At 63.0% G+C, this 16,942-nt stretch overlaps 4 protein-coding genes across 4 annotated transcripts; 3 read left to right on the top strand and 1 right to left on the bottom strand.

Annotated features, from left to right (window-relative positions):
• The first annotated feature begins 126 nt into the window (after positions 1-126).
• Positions 127-4,472, top strand: CHLRE_09g399589v5 (uncharacterized protein). Its single transcript, XM_043065940.1, has 4 exons — positions 127-343; positions 566-758; positions 998-1,178; positions 1,503-4,472. The coding sequence occupies exons 1-4, from the start codon at positions 290-292 to the stop codon at positions 2,014-2,016; spliced, it is 942 nt and encodes a 313-aa protein (XP_042921355.1). The 5' UTR covers positions 127-289; the 3' UTR covers positions 2,017-4,472.
• Positions 4,473-4,526: 54 nt separating this feature from the next.
• CHLRE_09g399552v5 (uncharacterized protein) lies at positions 4,527-8,569 on the top strand. The gene is made up of 5 exons (XM_043065939.1): positions 4,527-4,841; positions 4,961-4,998; positions 5,231-5,258; positions 5,382-5,821; positions 6,024-8,569. The coding sequence occupies exons 1-5, from the start codon at positions 4,750-4,752 to the stop codon at positions 7,445-7,447; spliced, it is 2,022 nt and encodes a 673-aa protein (XP_042921354.1). The 5' UTR covers positions 4,527-4,749; the 3' UTR covers positions 7,448-8,569.
• Positions 8,570-8,767: 198 nt separating this feature from the next.
• Positions 8,768-11,926, bottom strand: CHLRE_09g399513v5 (uncharacterized protein). The gene is made up of 4 exons (XM_043065937.1): positions 10,765-11,926; positions 10,386-10,593; positions 10,125-10,204; positions 8,768-9,992 (listed from the first exon to the last, which is right to left on the bottom strand). The coding sequence occupies exons 1-4, from the start codon at positions 11,773-11,775 to the stop codon at positions 9,915-9,917; spliced, it is 1,377 nt and encodes a 458-aa protein (XP_042921353.1). The 5' UTR covers positions 11,776-11,926; the 3' UTR covers positions 8,768-9,914.
• Positions 11,927-12,116: 190 nt separating this feature from the next.
• Positions 12,117-16,902, top strand: CHLRE_09g399476v5 (uncharacterized protein). The gene is made up of 9 exons (XM_001694769.3): positions 12,117-12,449; positions 12,642-14,204; positions 14,325-14,377; positions 14,466-14,999; positions 15,109-15,283; positions 15,425-15,633; positions 15,849-15,946; positions 16,177-16,252; positions 16,408-16,902. The coding sequence occupies exons 1-9, from the start codon at positions 12,296-12,298 to the stop codon at positions 16,717-16,719; spliced, it is 3,174 nt and encodes a 1,057-aa protein (XP_001694821.2). The 5' UTR covers positions 12,117-12,295; the 3' UTR covers positions 16,720-16,902.
• The last annotated feature ends 40 nt before the right edge of the window (positions 16,903-16,942 follow it).

Genomic DNA, 16,942 nt, shown 5'->3' with positions numbered 1-16,942 from the left:
ACAACGTTAGCAGGAGGAACTCAATCAATTCCGAATCCAACCCGCATCGGCCATCCGCTGGGGTTGGCGTAGGGTAGTTTGCTCTTAACTTTCCAAAAACATGTAACACTGTGGACTGCTACTGCACTCAGGAAACACATAGAAAGCTGTAGGCTTCGGCTCCTGGGATCTGCGCGCCCGACGCAGGAGAACCGTCCGATACTGTTACAGGACCTAGTACCAGTCATCCGTTGATACAACGAAACAACATTTACCATTTGGTTTGGCGGAGGGGTCAACCAGTCTTGAGATGCAGTGCTCGCCCCAAGCCCTTGAGGCGCTTAGAGGCGCCTTCATCGTGCTGGTGCGTGCGGATTCGTGATGGCGCATGGCCTTTACCAAAGGCGCAGGGGTTGGCGTGGTTATTGTGGGCGTTGTGGGCGTTGCTGCGTGTGTGCTAGGGTAGCACACGGAGGTGTCCAGAGGGCCGGAGACGGGAGGCCTGCTTCTTCCCCGCGACCCGCATCGTACCCTGGCTCTTGGGCCTGGCCCCGCCACTCGCATATATGCACCACCCTATCTGCAGCCCGCCGTGACGTATGCTAATGTTGGCGAGCTGGCACTGGACGTGCTTGTGACCTCGCTGGCGCCCGTCACCCCCCTGGGCCCGCTGGAGTCCGCCAACTGCCTGCCTGTGGTGGGCAATGACGCCTTTGATGCCGTCGACGGCAACACGACCGGCGTGCTGACCACCGCCCTGGAGTTGTTCAGCATCCCAGGTCAGATTCATCATCAGAAGGGAAGCAAGCCTCTAGTGAAAAGATGTTGTGCTGTGAGACAGCGAGCTGCTGCGCGCTCTTCGTATGCGAGCCCGGGCAGTGAGGCAAGCATCATGGGGGGCCGGTCACACTGATGCTCGAACCGATGTGCTCGCGACACCAGTTTCCTTCACCATCCACCTCTACTTCCCTCACCACAATGCACCCGCTTCCATGCCCACACCACACACATGCCACAGGCAGCCAGCCGCCGCTGGTGTTCCTGCAGCAGCGGGCGCCGGCGGCCCTGGGCCGGCAGGCGGCGTTTGCGGCGGAGCTGGTGACGTGGCTGCATGCAGCCGGGGCGGCGGGTGTGGTAGTGCTGACGGGGCTTGATGCGCAGCTGCGGCGAGACAGGCAGCTGGACAGCTCGCCGTTCAGGTCGGTGCGCGGGGGGCAACAGCGGATTGTTGGGTGGCTGTGGGACTGGGACGGTTGTGCGACAGGGATGGCTGGCATGGCTCGGGGTGCCGAAGAGCCGAAGGACTGGAGATGAGGGGAAAGTGTTGGAAGCACTGTGTCAGCGGGATGAGGGGCGACGACATGAGGGCGCTATGAGACGACATGAGGGCGCTGGCTGGGCACCGCACCACCACCAAGCTGTGTCTCACAGGCCGTGCAGCTGCCGCAGCTGCGGCGGACCTCTGCTTCCTGCCCCGCTCAACCTTCCCTCTTCCATGGCGCATCCACATGCAAACCGCTCAGGTTTCTGGCCAGCACGGAGCAGCTTCGCGCCGCCTGCGCCGCCGCCACCGCCCTCCACGCTGCCACCGCGCCGCCTCCGCCCGACCCGTACACCTACGCAGCCGGCGACCTGGGCGGCGGCCTGGGCGGCCCCGCCGCCGCGGCGGCTGCTCTGGCATCCGCCCCCCTTGCCGAGCTGGAGCAGGAGCTGCGGGATGAGGAGCTACAGCTACATCACAGCTTGCCGCCCTGGCCTATGGTTAGTGAGGCGACACGGCAGAGGCTGCCGTACGCGGTGCTGGGGTGCTTTGCGGCAGAGGGGGATAATGCGGCGGAGGGGCTGGCGCTGGCGGGGCACGCCGTGCGGCTGCTGGCGGCGCTGACCGCGGGCGGAGCTGAGGGCGAGGGGAAGGAGGAGGCGGCGGCTGTGTGTGCGGGCCGGCTGCACGCAGCAGCGAGGGAGGTGGGCGGCCTGCGGACGCCGCGGTCGTGGGTGGGGCTGTACGGGCGGAGCTTTCCGCAAGACATCTTCTGAATGTATTGGCGGCTATTGCTGGGGTGGAATGGAAAGGGTGATGAAAGCGTGGAATCTGGCGCAGGTGCCTGGCGGCTGGCTTGGAGCCCTTGGTGCACGGGGAATTTATCCTAGTTTGCATCCCCAGTGGGGCGGCCCTTAAGTTCGGGGACTCCGACGGGCTCACCCGACAGAGATGTGTGAAGGTGTGGTGGAACCTAATCAGGGTGCGCTGCGAGTGTTGACGGTTGGTGTGCGCAAAGCTATCTGGCATTTGCACCGGCCTCCGTCCGGGAGTACGTTTCCGTAGCCAAACGCGTGCACAACTGCACATGCAGGCTTACGTGCAGCAGTGGACAACTCGTGCAGGTGACGCGGCACGGAGGATCCTGGTACGTGCAGATGACACGGCGGCCACGGAGAGGTCGAAAGGGTCCGTTGATTTCAAAGAGGTTGAAAGGGTACATGCAGGTTACGCTGCTGCCATGCAAATTACAACGGGCGTAGATGGTCCGGAAGGGGTCATCTACGCGGAGTAGGTGCCGCGAGCCTGAGGGCATCTACAAGATACGGGCACTCCGGCAGGAGCCAGGGTGGTGCCCGGAGCAGACACAGCGGGTCAGCGCCTCAGCGGCATAGCCGGAGCGGCACAGCAGGAGCGGAACAGCCGGCGACGCCGATGATGGCAGGTGGAAGCGGAAAATCCGCGTTCTAGCCCACACTTGGCCGAGCGATGACACACGCGCTCGTTTGCTCCAGCTTTGACAGTTTGACCCCCCGAAACTGACCAAGGATCCTGGATTCCTGGTCCGGTGCACCACACCACCACCTAGCACCGTATTGTCTTATGCCGCCTCGTCACTGGGTCCAATGTACCGACGGTCTGGCGCCCCTACTCTGTCACGGTGCCATGATTCATACCGCAGCCTCGCGCGTGGCCTCCGGGTGTGGCAACGGCTTCACCGCCGGCGTCTTAATCCGTGGCGTGGGCAACGGTTGGCGTGGGCGATGACTTGGCCTCGGTGTCGGTTTTGGCGCGCGCAGTTGCGTACGCTTCACTCGGGCCCCGTGCATGGTGATCCCCTGCGCGTCAGCACAAGGCGCTGTTGAAGGTGCATACAGGTGCTTCACGGGCTTTGCCCGTGGGGACGCTGCCTGAAGCTGGCACCTGGATCGAGTCATGCGCTGTACCGCCTGGCCGGGATTCGCTGTGCCGGTCTGACCCTAATGCGCCGCGCCGTTACTCTCTTTGCGGAAAGACGCCGACAGCGTGCTGGCATCCACATGGGCAAGGTAAGATTGCTCCCTTGAGGCGGCGGCGCTATCCACGCATGCTTTTTTGCGGCGTCAACTGAAATTGAGAAACAGCATGCACACACGCTTTCATAACTTGGGTTACCGTGTGGGCTTGCCTGGGAGGCAAGCTGGGAGGCAGCAGCGGGCGCACGCGTGCGGCCGTGCCACTGCACAGTGGTGGCTCAAGGGGAAGGCGAGTGGGTGGCACGGCCAGGGCGAGTAACGCCGGTTAACCCACTTCCGCCTAATACAATCCGCCTCCCGCCTGGATCGCAGCCTTTAGAAAGGAGCATGGGGCGCTTCAAGTTTCGTGCATGACAATGTACAACCAACAGGCGGGAAGGGTCGCACAGTGCTCCAAGGCCAGGTCAGGTGGACCCTGAGCCGCAGCGCCATACAACCGTGAGATGTGGCCGCTAAGGTGTGGCCGCCGCTGAGGCGCTGAGCAGGTGAGGTACGTGCCTCGGGGGCCACGATTGCGGAGACGCGGGGACACTGCCAAGCCCCTTTGCTTGCGAGCATACCTTGACTTGTAGTGGGTCTCCTTACGCGGGAATTCGGGAGGAGCCTCAAGTGAGAGCAGCATGCACAACACAAGGTTAGGGGTGCTGGTACACAGCTGCTGGCGAGCCCCCGGGTTGGCAGGTATTACGGTGGGAGACTTGTAGCTTGAGGAGCCGAGCTGTAACTCGTGCACGTGGTTTGGCCGACCTCGTCCGCACCGCCGCGCCCTGCCCTTAGCTGCGCGTATCTCGCTGTGCGCATTCCTGAGGCTTGCAGTTACCGTAGTCTTCACGCAGAATGCCCCGTTGGAGAGGCACGTGGCAGCTCTCGAGTTCGGGGACTCCGACGGATTCACCCGACGGAGAGGGGTGAAGGTGTGGCGGAACCTAACCGGGGTGGGCTGCGAGTGTTTACCGGTGGTGTAGGACATTGAATTACCAAGGAGAATGCCAATAATATTGAGCTCGCGAGTCGATTTGGACGCGGTGTCCGTCCGTCCGACTGAGTTTTGGCAGGTTTTTAATTGTGAGCCATAATCATGGCCTGGGTAATATTTGCAGTAATAGGCACAATCACTTATGTGTCTGTACCAGGCTGAGCCCAGGAAGTGCAGTCTTGCATGGGTTCGCACGGTTCGCAACTGTGGGTCCGCGTCGACGATCGAACCTCGAATCGTCCGCTATGAAGTCCATCCTTCATCGGGCAGTCGTTTTACAGGCTGAATACCCTCAGCAGCTGTAAATCATTTGCACCAGCATACACCAAAATCTATTCGCCTTGAAACCAACGGACCCCTTCGATCTCTCTCTGGCCACTCCAAGCTTTGGTCGTTCTGTTTTCTGACCTTGAGAAGCGCTGCCCTCTCTACATTGAGCTAGTGTAAGGGCCATTGAACGACTGCATTTTCCTGCAAGCCATATACCGCTAGGACGCCCAGTCGCAGCCGCTGGAGCAATGACGGAGACCGACCACCGCCGAAGCCGTCCGGACTGGTCTCGCGCACAGTCCCTTCGTCTAATTCAGCTCCACGTCAAGCTGGGTAACAGGTGCGCGCGATTGGGCTCCGAATTGGAAAACTAACAAACCAAGCCAGTTCGTGTGCGCGACTCCCCGAAGACAACAGACCCGCTCAACCTGCGCTGCTGTCCTCGCAAATTGATTGCAGTTGGACCGAGATCGCTAAGCAGCTGCCCGGCCGCACTCGTGAGTCTGTTTTCAGCGCAGTCGGGGCGTCATGTCGCGACATGTTGACGACGGTTGGAGGACTTTCAGAAGCGCGCGAGGGGCGAGTACGCGACTGACGTATGCTGCAAAGTTATATGCTTTCTCATATGCACGGAACTACCAACAACCTTCGAGCGTCTCCTGCTCTGTAGTACGTCTCAGCTCACCACCTTCTGTCCCCATGCCATTCGTATGCCCCCACTACGTGCAGAGAATGACTGCAAGAATTTCTTCTTCGGGTGGGTGCCGTTCGGATGCATGTGCACGTACGGTGCATACCAGGGCTAGCCTCGCCTTCAATCAAACCGCACCGAGGTGCTGAACCTTCCTCCATCACACCCCTCCCTGCCTATCGGCCACAGAGCCCTGCGCGCAAAGCGCGGCTACCGTGACAACCTGGTCTACGCCTACGCGCGCGCGTTGCCGCCCGCCTCCGCCTCTGCTTGCGGGTCGTGGGAGCAGGACAAGCGCGGCCCCGACGCCCTCACCCGTGCCGCCGCCTACAAGGCAGCCATGCAACAAGTGGCGGCGCAAGAAGTGGCCGAGCAGATGGAGAAGCAGCAGCGTAGCCAGCAGCAAGAGGGAGAGGACGGCGGCTGCGGCTCGGGTGCCGCTGGTGCTACTGCCGAGGACGGCGGGGAGCCGGGTGCTGTAGCCGCTGCCAGCCGCCGCAGTAGCAGTGTGTCAGTGGGCGCTGACGGCGCGGCGCCCACGGCTCAGGGCGACGGCATGGACACGCAAGAGGACGCCGCGTCCGCGCCTGCCTGCCCCGCCTCGGCTGCCGCGAGCCCGGTTGGTCCTGGTGAGCAGATGGTAGCACGAGCGCGCGCCTGTCCGCCCCACGAGCGCACACTTGTTGATGGAGTTGTTGCTGCGGATGCCGTTCGGCCTGCAGTTGTTGCCGTGGTGGTATGCGTGGGTATGGCGTGCTCGCCCCACACATGACCGCTAATTGCATGCTCATGCGTGTGCCCGCCGTGCTTGCGCCCGGCCACCACCAGCAGGTGACGTCAGCGTCCGCCGGCTCTCATCCACTGGTGATACCGTCGTCACTGATGCCGCCGGCACCAGGACTGTTGTTGCCGCTGGTGTTGTTGCTGGCGGTTGGCGCTCCGTTGCCGCCGCGGCGTCAATGCCGGCCCACCCTGCCGCCGTGGTGTCGATGCCGCCGGTGGTGCCCGCCTCTGTTGTGGCGGCGGCCAGCGGCGTGCTTGGCGCCGCCGCGGTGCCCGCTGCTGGTGCCCCTGGTGACCGGCTGTCCCTGCAGTCGCTGCAGCCGCCGCCGCACGGCTTCGCCGCCCTTCCGCAGTCGGCGGCGCCGGCGATCGGCAGCAGCAGCGCCAGTCCCTTCTGGCAGCACCAGCAGCAGCACCACCTCATGGGCCCCCGGGTGCAGCTTCTGTCTCACGAGTCGCTGGCCCTCCTGCACCAGCAGCACCAGCAGGCGCAGCAGCACTCGCACGTGGTCCTGCACGTGGCGCCGCCGTTCCTGCAGCAGCACCACCAGAACCCGCACCACCAGCACCTGATGGTGCAGCTGGAAGGCGCCGGCGCCGGTGCACCTGCCGGCGCCTTCCAGCTGCAACACCACCAGCACCTGCACCCGCACCACGTCCAGGGCTCAGGCCCTGCCGACGGCAGCAGCGGCCCCGTCCTGCTCATGGGCCCCGCCGGCCCCCACGCCGCGGCGCTGCAGCTGCTGGGCTCCCACCCGCACCACCAGCACCAGCACCACCAGCAGCTCGTGCTCCTGCCCTCGTCTGTCCCCGGTGCACCTCCGCAGCATGTGCTGCTGCCTATGGCCGTCCGCCCGCCGCACCTGCTTCAGTACGGCGGTGCACACGGTGCCAGTGCCGCTGCATCTGCTGCCGCCGCTGCTCCGTCTGCGGGCATGGGCGCCTTCGTCTTCCACCCTCACCCGCAGCAGCAGCAGCTGCCGCCTGCTGCCGCCGCTGCCTTTGCTGCCGCCTCCGCCGCGCCGTCGCAGCCCGCCGCAGTTGCGGCCGCCGTGCACTCGCTGGCACCCGCCGCCTCCGCAGCCCTGTCCCTCAGCGGCAGCTCGGTCCTGGAGGCGACCACCACCACCACCCGCATCACAACCACCACTGCCGCGGCTGTTGCGGCCGCTGCTGCTGGCGCCGCAGTGGCTGCTGGGGTCAAGACCGAGCCCGCCTCAGCCGAGGCGGCCACTGGCTGGGCCCAGCAGCAGCAACAGAAGGCGCATGCTGGCGTTAGCCGCAGCTGCAGTAGCAGCAGCAGCAGCAGCGCCGCCTGCGGCGCCTGCAGCACATGCACCGCCGGTGTCGGCGCTACTCCTGCCACAGCAACCCAGCTGCCGCAACACCAGCAGGATCACCAGCTTCTGGGCGACGACTGGTGCGCCGGTGACGAGGAGTGGGCCGAGCTCGGGCGCATCCTGCTTGGCTGAAGCAGTGCTGATGATGGTGGCACCTTGCGAAGGTTGCATGAACGAATGACACAAACGCATACTAGTGTACTGTAGCCTAAATGGCCGGCCTGAATTCTTTGAAGACAATAAGTAATTTTTGAGCGTGAGCGTTCTATGGTACCTAGGGCGCCACCATGCAAACTCCACATGAGTGAGTGGTATATTACAAGGCCTGGTCCGGACACTGTGAAACCGGTTGACCTACCGAACCTAAATGTGAGTTGCTCAAATTCGGAGTAGCTTGAGGTAGGCGCATGAATGCATATGGTTCCTGCAGCTGACTTGCTGCAGCGTGGGATGGGATGGCAAACGAGTTGTGTAGCCAGCAGCCCAAGGGTGTCTGGATGTGTTCAACCTCCTAATCGCATGCATGCGTGTTGGAGTTTGCAAGCATGCTCGCATGCCGCACTAGCCGCACACATACACAAGAAGACTGGAGCAGGCGAGAATTGCACTGACACAGAGCCAAGCAAGCCCATAAAAAGTGGTAGCTGTATAAGATGAGGTGTACAGTGGATGGGCAGTGCCCAAAGCAAGCAGGGGCGACAGTGCAAGCCGCGGGCACTGCCGTACAGAGTGCTGTGTACTGCTGAGATGCTGCAAACGGCAGAAGTAGAGCAGCCGGGAAGGCTGTGGGCGGGGAAGAGCGAACGTCGGCATGTGTGAGCGTCGGTGTTTACCTAGTGCGGATGTGATGACGAGCGAGAGAGTTGACCACAGCGGACATGCACGGCCTTCGGCCCCACCCCATTTTTAGGGCTGGAGTTTTCCCACCATCTCTGGAGTTGACTCGCGAATGTGTCAACCACCCGAAAGAATGGTCGCATGCTTGTGAGAGTTGCTGGAAGACTGCTGAGAGCGAGACCGGATCCCGCGTCAGGGGTGAAGGTGCAAACGGCACGAATGAACGCACTTCATCCAAGGCTCGGAACAGCACGCACGCATGTGCAGTTGTAAGGCGCTGCAGCGATACGATGTAACTTCCTTCTCATGCAGTCGTGTCACATTGGGCTCAGAGCAGCCTTGAAAGACGCAGTGGTGCGGGCAGCAGGTGCGCCTGGGGCCTCTCTGGCTGCCCACGGACTGTAAATGTACGGCGCCTCTCTACCGGAAAGCCCCCCCTCCACGACATGGCTCTTGGCCCCCAACGGCCCAACCTACTGCTTGTACCGCGGTCCCAACACTCATGTCCGTGGCGTGTCCGTTGAATTGCAGTTATCCCCATTCTGTCCCGTCCATGCGCGTAACCCCCGTTTGCTTGTTCAGCTCCCGTGCTAGGACACCGGAAATGACTCTACTTTGATTGTGAGCTTACAAGTTGGGATGACACTCTGCGTTAGTTGTGACATGACCGGAAACTGCACATGTGATGAGCTCCTGTCCTGCTCCGCAGCCCGCTCACACCAGGTGCCCATGAACACTTCAAAAACAAATCCGTTTCACGTGCACATTTGCACAGTTCCAGCTTTCTGATTACATCCATGCCATGCCATACGAGTCTCTGCGTGCGTTGCGTCGCTGCCCGAATGCGTACGTTACATCACGACCCACCATCTCAGTTGCTCACCTCAAGCTGAGCGTGCCCAACATCCCCATCACAACATTAGCCACTTGCGGTCTGCGCCAGTATTATAGTAAGTTTGGCGCCGACCCACGCACGCACACACACATGCACGCACGCGCACAAAGACAGGGAGTTCCTGGGGCGCTTCCACCCCCTGGATCGCTGCGCTGGGGGGGCTCAGCCCAAATCACATCAGTTACCGTAAGCGGGTAGTGGTGTCGGTATAGCCGTGCCCCCATCCACATTAAGGCGCGTATTTAGGCCTCTCCTCCATACTGGGAACCCCCACAGAGCAATACCGGTAACCAACGAAAGGCCCACATGGATCCATTTTGCTTTCATGCAACAATGCTGCACACAAGAGCCCCCAAACAATCCGATTGTATTAGGATTCAGCCGTTCACGTATGCTTTGACAGCAATGTGAAGGGGGCAGTCTGCATGGTTGTCAACATGACACCCATCACGGCGCACTGCGCCACGTTAGCTGCATTAATCAAGTCATTATGGGAGCATAGGAGAAGGAACGTGCCCCTTACAAGCAAGAAACGGGTGATAGATAGAACTCGTTGGGGTTCTGCTGCATATGCGTGGTGCAACACGATCAGACAGCACGTCGTGGGCAGTCGCTAACCACCGTGCTTGAGCACTGTCCACCCTTCGGACCACAGTCCCGCGCGCGCACACGAGGTGTTTACTAGCACATGTGCGGTTACGTCACCGCAACCGTGCCCCTCGACCTGATCCTTCACAACGCCGAAAATCACCACGGTGCACACCGTACGGCCATAGCCGCGCCTCCATGCACATGGCTCTCGGTGGCCCGTTTTGCAACATCTATCTGATGCACGTAAGCTAGAAACCGTTACCATACCGCCCCCAGTCAAAAAGGCATGTAGAAGCGGCTGCCGGACATGATCGCCTGCAGCGATGGCGGCTTGGCCCTGTCCCGGGCATAATCCTGCGTAGGAGGGATCACACGGAGCAGTCGGCGCACACGGTCAGATGGCCAGGCTGCCAGGCAAATCTGAAGAGCTCCGGCAATGCAAGCTACTGAGCACGTGCCCATACTGCCTGCTCAATGGGCGCTCACCTGCAGGTATCGGTCGAGCTGCTCACCGCCGCCGCCGTGATGCAACCGCGACCTACCAGGCACCAGGTTGTCCAGGTTATCTGCATACCAGCCAATCGGGCATACAGAGGATATGAGCGTAAACCTGCGTCCCGTGCAGCATTGGCCCAGCCGCCGTATCCTCCATGTATCATACACAGAGGGCAAAGCCGTTCGCCCTGCAGCCATTGGCGCCCTATCCCACCATGCACGCCACACCCAGAGGGACCCCATAAGGCTCACCAAGCTGCTCAACGGTGATGGCCTTGCGTGCCCCCCCTCCTCGGAAGCGGAAGTCGTCCATGGGGTCGATAAGACCGCCACCGCCGCCGCCGCCGAAGCCAGCACCCAAGGCGGTGCGTGCGGCGGCACTGGGCCCGCCGCCAAAGCTCCGGCCGGCGGGCGGGTACACCAGCGCGCTTTCCTCCCCTAGGAAGTCGCTGCCGGGGTCCTGTAACGGCATAGGACATATGTGTGCAGTTGCGTTACTCCTTAGCGCATCAGACGCAGGGCTTGGTCTCAGGGTGCGCACATGACGTGAGCGCACATTACATCATCCAGTACAGCATCCAGTTTCCGCAACGTCGTGCAGCCTCGCGCGTTGTTTTTGATGGTCACTGACCTGCGGCCTGGAGAAGCCGGACATGATGCTTACGCGCGGCCCGTTCAGCGCAGCCATACTGCCACCACTGCCTTGCAGCGCGCCGCCGCCGCCGCCCGCTCCGAGGTGTGGCCACGAAGGCCGGCCCAGCGGCCAGAGCTGCGGTTGCTGCTGCAACCCCCCGCCAATGGGCGGCAGTCCGAAGCCCGACGCCAACGCGCCTCCACGAGCAGCGCCTCCCATATGTGCCAGTGATGGTACGTGCTGCATTGAGTAAGGGTTTGCGGGACCCGCGCTCAGCGAGCGATGCGCCCCGAGCATGCGGGCAGGCGCGTCTGCGCCCGACCCAACACTCTCAATGCCGCCGGCGTCTCCGGCCAAAAGCATTCCTCCCATGCCCACCGGGCCCAGGCCTGCACCGGCGGCAGCCGCGCCAGTCGCTTCACTGGCTTCTGGGCTGGGCCCTGGACCATCTGCGTCCCGCGGCGAGCCCATAAGCGCGAGAGGCGCCAACGTGCCACTGCTGGCGCCAGGCAATGGCGGCAGGCGCTGCAGGCCGCCGCCAACACCGCCTACCGGCGGTGCCGGCAGCGGCAGCCCAAGGGCCGCTGCTGCAGGCAGGTAGCCGCCGATCAAGTCAGCTCGCTCGGGTTCCCCAAGAGCCGCGCATAGCGCGCGGTAGCTGCTCGTCATGTCCTGGCGGAGCGCGGAAAGGCTGTTCACGGCGTCCCCGGAATACACCAGCGGCTGACGCTGTGGTGGCCCGGCCATGGCAATCAGTGCATGCTTCACTGGATGCGGAAGCCGCTGGAGCGCGTTCTGGGGCTGCAGGGAAATAGGCATGTATGGCATCATCATCCCACCGGGCATCGGCACGAGTGCGCCCGGTCCCGGCGGTGGTCCTCCGCCGCCCGGCCCGGGGCTTGGCCCCGGAGACTCCACAATTGGATTTTCTTCTATACGGAGTGGAGGCGGGCGTGCCCCCGCACCCGGCTTCGCGGCCGCGTGACTATCATAGTCCAAGGACGACATTAGAACGGTAAACTGCTCCTTGAAAGTAGTGTATCTATGATTCCAAACTCGTTCAACGTATATGAAGTGTTTGCATTTCTGATGTACGCGAGGCAGGAACTTAAAAGGTTTTGCGTGGATGCAGTTCTAGTAGTTGCGTTGGAGCCAGTTTAAGATTAGATTATAAACATTATGCTAGTTGCACAGCGAAAGAAATGACCCCCCTCCAACGCCAGCACCGGATCCATTGTGCATGGGTCGCGCCTGCCTTGCAAGGCATTCCTGCCCTCTGCCAAACCATCAACCAATCATTCTATTTTATTGATGCAAACACAAGTGTCATATAGCCTTTTCGACCTGGATCCTAGTCTTCGACAACAGCTTGCCCTGCGCGCCCCCTTGCACAAAAGAGGACTTACCGTGCAACTTGAACGACTTGATTTTAAGTGGCTAGGTAATCCGCTCTCTCCGGCCTGCTGCCACGCCAGTGTAGTCTGCATTGACTGACCACGCAAGGAGTTCCAAGCTGACCGACGACAAGATGGAGGAAGCGCGATCAGCGCTGCAAGCATTGAATTACAGGGAGCTTCAGGCGCGTGCGAAGGCGCTGGGTGTCCGCGCGAATGGCAAGAGCACCGACTTGGTGGAGAAAGTTGCCAAGGCGATGGTGTCTGGCCCCGTCAATGGAAGCGACGGTGAGAGGGCCAGGCGCACTGGCGGTACGCGGACTCTAGGAAGGAAGGGCAGACGGATAGCGTGGGCTGAACGCCTGGGGTGAGGCAGGCTCTACTCCCGGTATGCCACCGCTATCCGAACCCTGCGTGCACTTTGTCCTGCAGCGACGTCGGACGTGTCGAATGCTTAACCTCTTGTGACAACCTCTGCAGGACCCGCGACGCCGAGTTCACTCAGCGCTTACGACGCAGATGAGAACGCCACTCTGCAGGCCAGCGCGGGGCCTCTCTTGTCCACGCCCCCGGCGACTGGGCGACCGCTGACACCCTCCACTACCACCCCCATTGCCACCGGCCTTCCCGACGACCCACTCACGGTTGCAGCCACCGCGACCAAGCGTGCAGCGGATGCCTACGCAGCAGCCCGCTGTGAGCTGATGGGAACGCCCTCGCTTGCCGACCTAGCCGCGAAGGCTTCGGCGGCAGCGCTGGCAGCCTCGATGGCAAACCTGCGCCTTCAGAGCGAAATCAAGCCCAGCGTTTCACGGTTGGCACCGGCCTCGCTGCTGCGCGCCCGCGCCCTGGCGCAAGACGCGCAAGGCTCGCAGCTCATGGCGACGACGCCGTACCCGGCTGCCGCCTTCCCCTCCACCTCGCTGGGGGCGGTTTCTGGCCCATTGGCAAGCTTGCAGCACCTGACGCCCAAGCAGCCTGGACCAGTCCTGTGCGGGGGTGTTGGCGTGCCGGAGCTGGAGCTCATGCCAGCGGGCCTTGCAATGGAAAGGAGTGCGGGTGTGGAGGTGGAGGTGCCGGATAGCGACCTCATGTCGCAGTTGGAGCAGGAGGAGGCGCTGCTGGAGGAGTCAGTGCGGCGGCTCGCATTTGGCGTGGGTGCGTCGCCAGGACCGTCCGCAACCTCTGCGCGCATGGCGGCCGTCACGCTCGGCGACATTGCCGCGGCCAGTGCTACGCAGCAGCAGCAGCAGAGCCCGCTGACGCCTACGCTGGCCCCGGCGCGGCTGCTCGCATCAATCGCTGGCACCAGCAGCGGCAACAGCGGTGGTGCAAGTGCCATGGAGCTGGGCGCTGAGGGAAACGGCGAGGCGGGCGGCGCTGGCAGCCAGGCAGAAGCCGAGCGGCAGCAGGCAGGACGTAATGCAAGCACGCCGGCCGCACGCGCCATGGGCTGTGGCAGCAGCAGCTGTAGCCCCATGGAACTCGCCGCAGCTGCTGTTGCCACTGCTCACCAGAACGCCACGCACACTGCCTCTGCGTGCGCGCCCTCTGGCAGCAGCGCTGGCGCTGACGCAGCCGCCGCGGGAGCGGGCAATGTGGCATTGGAAGAGGCGCGGCGCAGACGGGCGGCAGCCGGTGCAGGTGGCGTCGTAGCGGCCGCTTCGTCGGTCTCAAGCGCGATGCTGATCACGGACCGGACGCCAGCTCGCATGCAGCGTATGATGGGTATCGCAATGGTGCCGCCCGTGTCCATGGCGCCCGTGCCCACTCCCCAGCCGGCGGCGCGGCCCGTCGGCGGCGTCGGCAATGCAAGCCTGCTGGGCGGTCTTGGGCTGGGCGGAGGTACTGGCGGTGTAGGGAGCGTGCTGGGTCTGCCCCGCACGCCCGGTACGGGACTGCGCACTCCGGCGCGGCGCGTAGCGGTGGTCAGCGACGAAGCGCAGGCCCAAGCGTTGGATGAGTGGGTGCGGCACAACCTGCTGGTGCCAGCACCTGGCACGGCGGCGGCGGCGTCTGTGACGGGAGTGGACAATGGCGATGGTATGTGGATGCCATAGTGCCATGCCCCCCATTACCGCAGAGGTTGAGCGCACCACGGGCGTCATAACAAGCATAAGGGCCTCTACTGAAACGTTATTACCGCATGCCTATAATGTGCAGCTGTATCCTGGAACGAGTTAATCGGCCTGGACGACGCCAAGCAGCAGCTGCAGGTATGCCTGTGTATCCAGAACACGCTGGGCTCCTTAACACGCAGGGTTTCTGTGTTAGTACACTACCGTGACCTTACTCTGTTCACAGGCCATCTGCTGTGCACACGCGGAGACGCTGGTCGCGGCCGCCGGCAGCAGCCCGGGCGCCGCTACCACCACCACCACCACCAGCTGCGGCGCAACAGCTGCACCCAGCACCTCCGATGCGCCGAGGCGCACATCCGCCCGTGTGGCCACCACTGGCCGGACCCCCGGTCGCACGCCGGGCCGCGCCACATCCTCAGGCCGCTCCACCAGCAGCGCCGCACCAGGTCCCACCGCACCCAGCAGCGCAAGCGGCTCTCCCACAACGTCCCCCTCCCCTGCTGCCGTTGTCAGCGCCGGCGAGACCGGAGGCGCTGCGCGCCAGGGCACGACGGCAGCGCGCAACCTGGCAGTGCTGCTGTGCGGTCCACAGGGCGCCGGGAAGGGTTTGCTGGCTCGGGCGCTGGCGGCGCAGACAGGCGCGGCGTACCTGCGGGTGCCGGGCGACCTGCTTGCCAGGGCCGGGGCCGTGGCGGGCGCCAAGCCGCTGCCCCACGGGCCCGGTCACATGGACGCGGTGGTCCGCGCCGTCTTCCGGGTGGGTCGTCGGGGAAGAGCCGTAGCGGCTCTGGGACAGTGTCCAAGGCGCGAGCATAGGCATTGGGTTGGCTGGCTGCATTTAATATGCCCATCCCCCTGCTCCGCAGGTGGCGTCAGCCTCAGCGTCCGGCAGCAACCCGGGCAACGTTGACGGCATTGGCGCCAGCAGCATCATTGAGGGCTGCGGCGCTGCAGTGGTGGTGCACCTGGACGACGTGGACCAGCTGGTCGGGCTGGAGGCAGCGGGCCGGGACACCCCCGAGGGCCGCCGCATCCGCACCGGTAAGCGCCGGGTTGACAAACGCCAGAGGCTTGTACGGTCAGCAAGGCTGCGTGCGGATCTTGGCAACTTGTAATTCTATACTCGAAGCTGTGTGTTCTTTGCTGTGAGGACAGAGTGCTTCGGTGCTCCTCGTTCCACAGAGCTGCTAGTGGCTATGGACGCGCTCCTGCTGCAGCACCAGCAGCAGCCTGCCGCTGCCGGCAGCCGCAACAGCGCCGCCCCGAGCGGCAGTAGCAGCAGCATTGCAGCGCCTACATTCCGCGTGCTGGTGCTGGCCACCACCAGCCGCCCCGAGCAACTGGATGACGCCATGACTGCCAGGCTGGGCGCCAGCGACTGCCTACTGGCAGTAAGTGTTGGGGTTGAAATTGCTCAGCTCACTCTGGGCTCAGACATCGGGTACGCGTGGACGCAAGACGCTAGCTAGCCCCATGTCTCCACCTCCTTCCCCAACCGCATTATGCTTGCTCCGGTCTGTGAAATGTTACCGGCACTGTTGCGTCGTAGCCAACGTACCGTACCGAATGTTCCTTTCCGAGTCGCTTGCCTGCCTTGCCCCTGCAGGGTGCCCCCGAGTCTGACGCGCGGGAGTTGTTCCTGGTAGCCCGATTGGCAGCGGAAGGCGCAGCTCTTGGAGTGGAGCAGATCGACCAGCTCGTGACGTGAGTGTGGGCACTAAGCGGCAAAATATGTTTGATTCTCAAAGCGATATGGCGATGGATGAGGGCACCTACCGCCACGCCCATGCTCCATGCCCATATCGCACAGCGGTTCATTCCTCAGCCGCCCTGGGTACTTGGATTGGTGCAATGCTGCAGTCGTACAGGCGGCATGCGTGTCTGTCCTAGAGCAGTCACACGGCACCAATGGCATGCAAATTCTGTCGGTACAGGCAGACGGAGGGGTTCACTTGCGGGTCGCTTGCCGCCATGTGCGAGGCGGCGACAGCAGCGGCCTCAGCGCGGCGAGTGAGTCGCGTGGGCTTGTCGTCATTAGGTCGACTGCGTGGCAGCGCCGTGCTTACGTAGCTTGGTTCTCCCTGCAACAGCATCGGCGTGTCAATCAATACACATGCGCAGTAGACCGTTCATATCACTGCTTGACCTACATTCATCGCTAACAGGGAGGTGCCGCGTCATCTCGTGCGGTCAGCCGCAAGTCTGCCGTCGCCGGCCCCACAGCCTCCAGCGGCAGCAGCGCCGCCGGGAGCCGTCAGACAAGGGGCACACCCCGCAAGCTTTTGGGCGCCAAGGCAGGCGGCGCATCAGCCGGCGTGGGCGCAGGCGAGAGGGCAGATGTGCCCAGCCCTGTGGAGCAGTCTGACCTGGAGGCCGCCCTGCAGGGCCTGGCCTGCCAGCGGGTGATGGGCGAGCAGGCGGAGCGGATGCGGTTGTTTCGGGAGCAGGTGGAGGCACAATGGCCGAAGCGGGCTTGAGGATGTGGCGGTCAGGGGCCGGGCCGGGTTTATAGTGGCAATAGGAATGCCTACTGATACCCGTTGATTGAACTGGACGTGAATGCCAAGTTCATGTTGGGGGGCGCGGGGAGAACATGCGAAGCGGGCGGGACCGTGGCAGACTGTGTTTTCCAATTCGGGCGGGAACTCAGGCGGGAATCCTCCTAAGCATGTATTCTTTTTATTTTGTGTAAACTTCGAT

This window comes from Chlamydomonas reinhardtii, chromosome 9 (assembly GCF_000002595.2).
Source record: "Chlamydomonas reinhardtii strain CC-503 cw92 mt+ chromosome 9, whole genome shotgun sequence".
In the NCBI taxonomy this organism is placed as follows: Eukaryota; Viridiplantae; Chlorophyta; class Chlorophyceae; order Chlamydomonadales; family Chlamydomonadaceae; genus Chlamydomonas; species Chlamydomonas reinhardtii.
This window is presented reverse-complemented; position numbering and strand designations above follow the sequence as displayed.

What these genes read in the sequence shown, in the direction of transcription:
- CHLRE_09g399513v5 (XM_043065937.1), bottom strand. Translation starts at nt 11,775, where the DNA reads ATGTCGTCCTTGGACTATGATAGTCACGCGGCCGCGAAGCCGGGTGCG. An exon ending in CATCACCGTTGAGCAGCTTG is followed by an intron (nt 10,205 to 10,385) that starts GTGAGCCTTATG and finishes GCTGGTATGCAG; the next exon opens with ATAACCTGGACAACCTGGTG. An exon ending in AGCTCGACCGATACCTGCAG is followed by an intron (nt 9,993 to 10,124) that starts GTGAGCGCCCAT and finishes CCTCCTACGCAG; the next exon opens with GATTATGCCCGGGACAGGGC.
- CHLRE_09g399589v5 (XM_043065940.1), top strand. Translation starts at nt 290, where the DNA reads ATGCAGTGCTCGCCCCAAGCCCTTGAGGCGCTTAGAGGCGCCTTCATC. An exon ending in GAGGCGCCTTCATCGTGCTG is followed by an intron (nt 344 to 565) that starts GTGCGTGCGGAT and finishes CCCTATCTGCAG; the next exon opens with CCCGCCGTGACGTATGCTAA. An exon ending in CTGGACAGCTCGCCGTTCAG is followed by an intron (nt 1,179 to 1,502) that starts GTCGGTGCGCGG and finishes CAAACCGCTCAG; the next exon opens with GTTTCTGGCCAGCACGGAGC.
- CHLRE_09g399476v5 (XM_001694769.3), top strand. Translation starts at nt 12,296, where the DNA reads ATGGAGGAAGCGCGATCAGCGCTGCAAGCATTGAATTACAGGGAGCTT. An exon ending in TGGTCCGCGCCGTCTTCCGG is followed by an intron (nt 15,000 to 15,108) that starts GTGGGTCGTCGG and finishes CCTGCTCCGCAG; the next exon opens with GTGGCGTCAGCCTCAGCGTC. An exon ending in GGGCCGCCGCATCCGCACCG is followed by an intron (nt 15,284 to 15,424) that starts GTAAGCGCCGGG and finishes CTCGTTCCACAG; the next exon opens with AGCTGCTAGTGGCTATGGAC.
- CHLRE_09g399552v5 (XM_043065939.1), top strand. Translation starts at nt 4,750, where the DNA reads ATGACGGAGACCGACCACCGCCGAAGCCGTCCGGACTGGTCTCGCGCA. An exon ending in CACGTCAAGCTGGGTAACAG is followed by an intron (nt 4,842 to 4,960) that starts GTGCGCGCGATT and finishes AATTGATTGCAG; the next exon opens with TTGGACCGAGATCGCTAAGC. An exon ending in GCAGCTGCCCGGCCGCACTC is followed by an intron (nt 4,999 to 5,230) that starts GTGAGTCTGTTT and finishes CACTACGTGCAG; the next exon opens with AGAATGACTGCAAGAATTTC.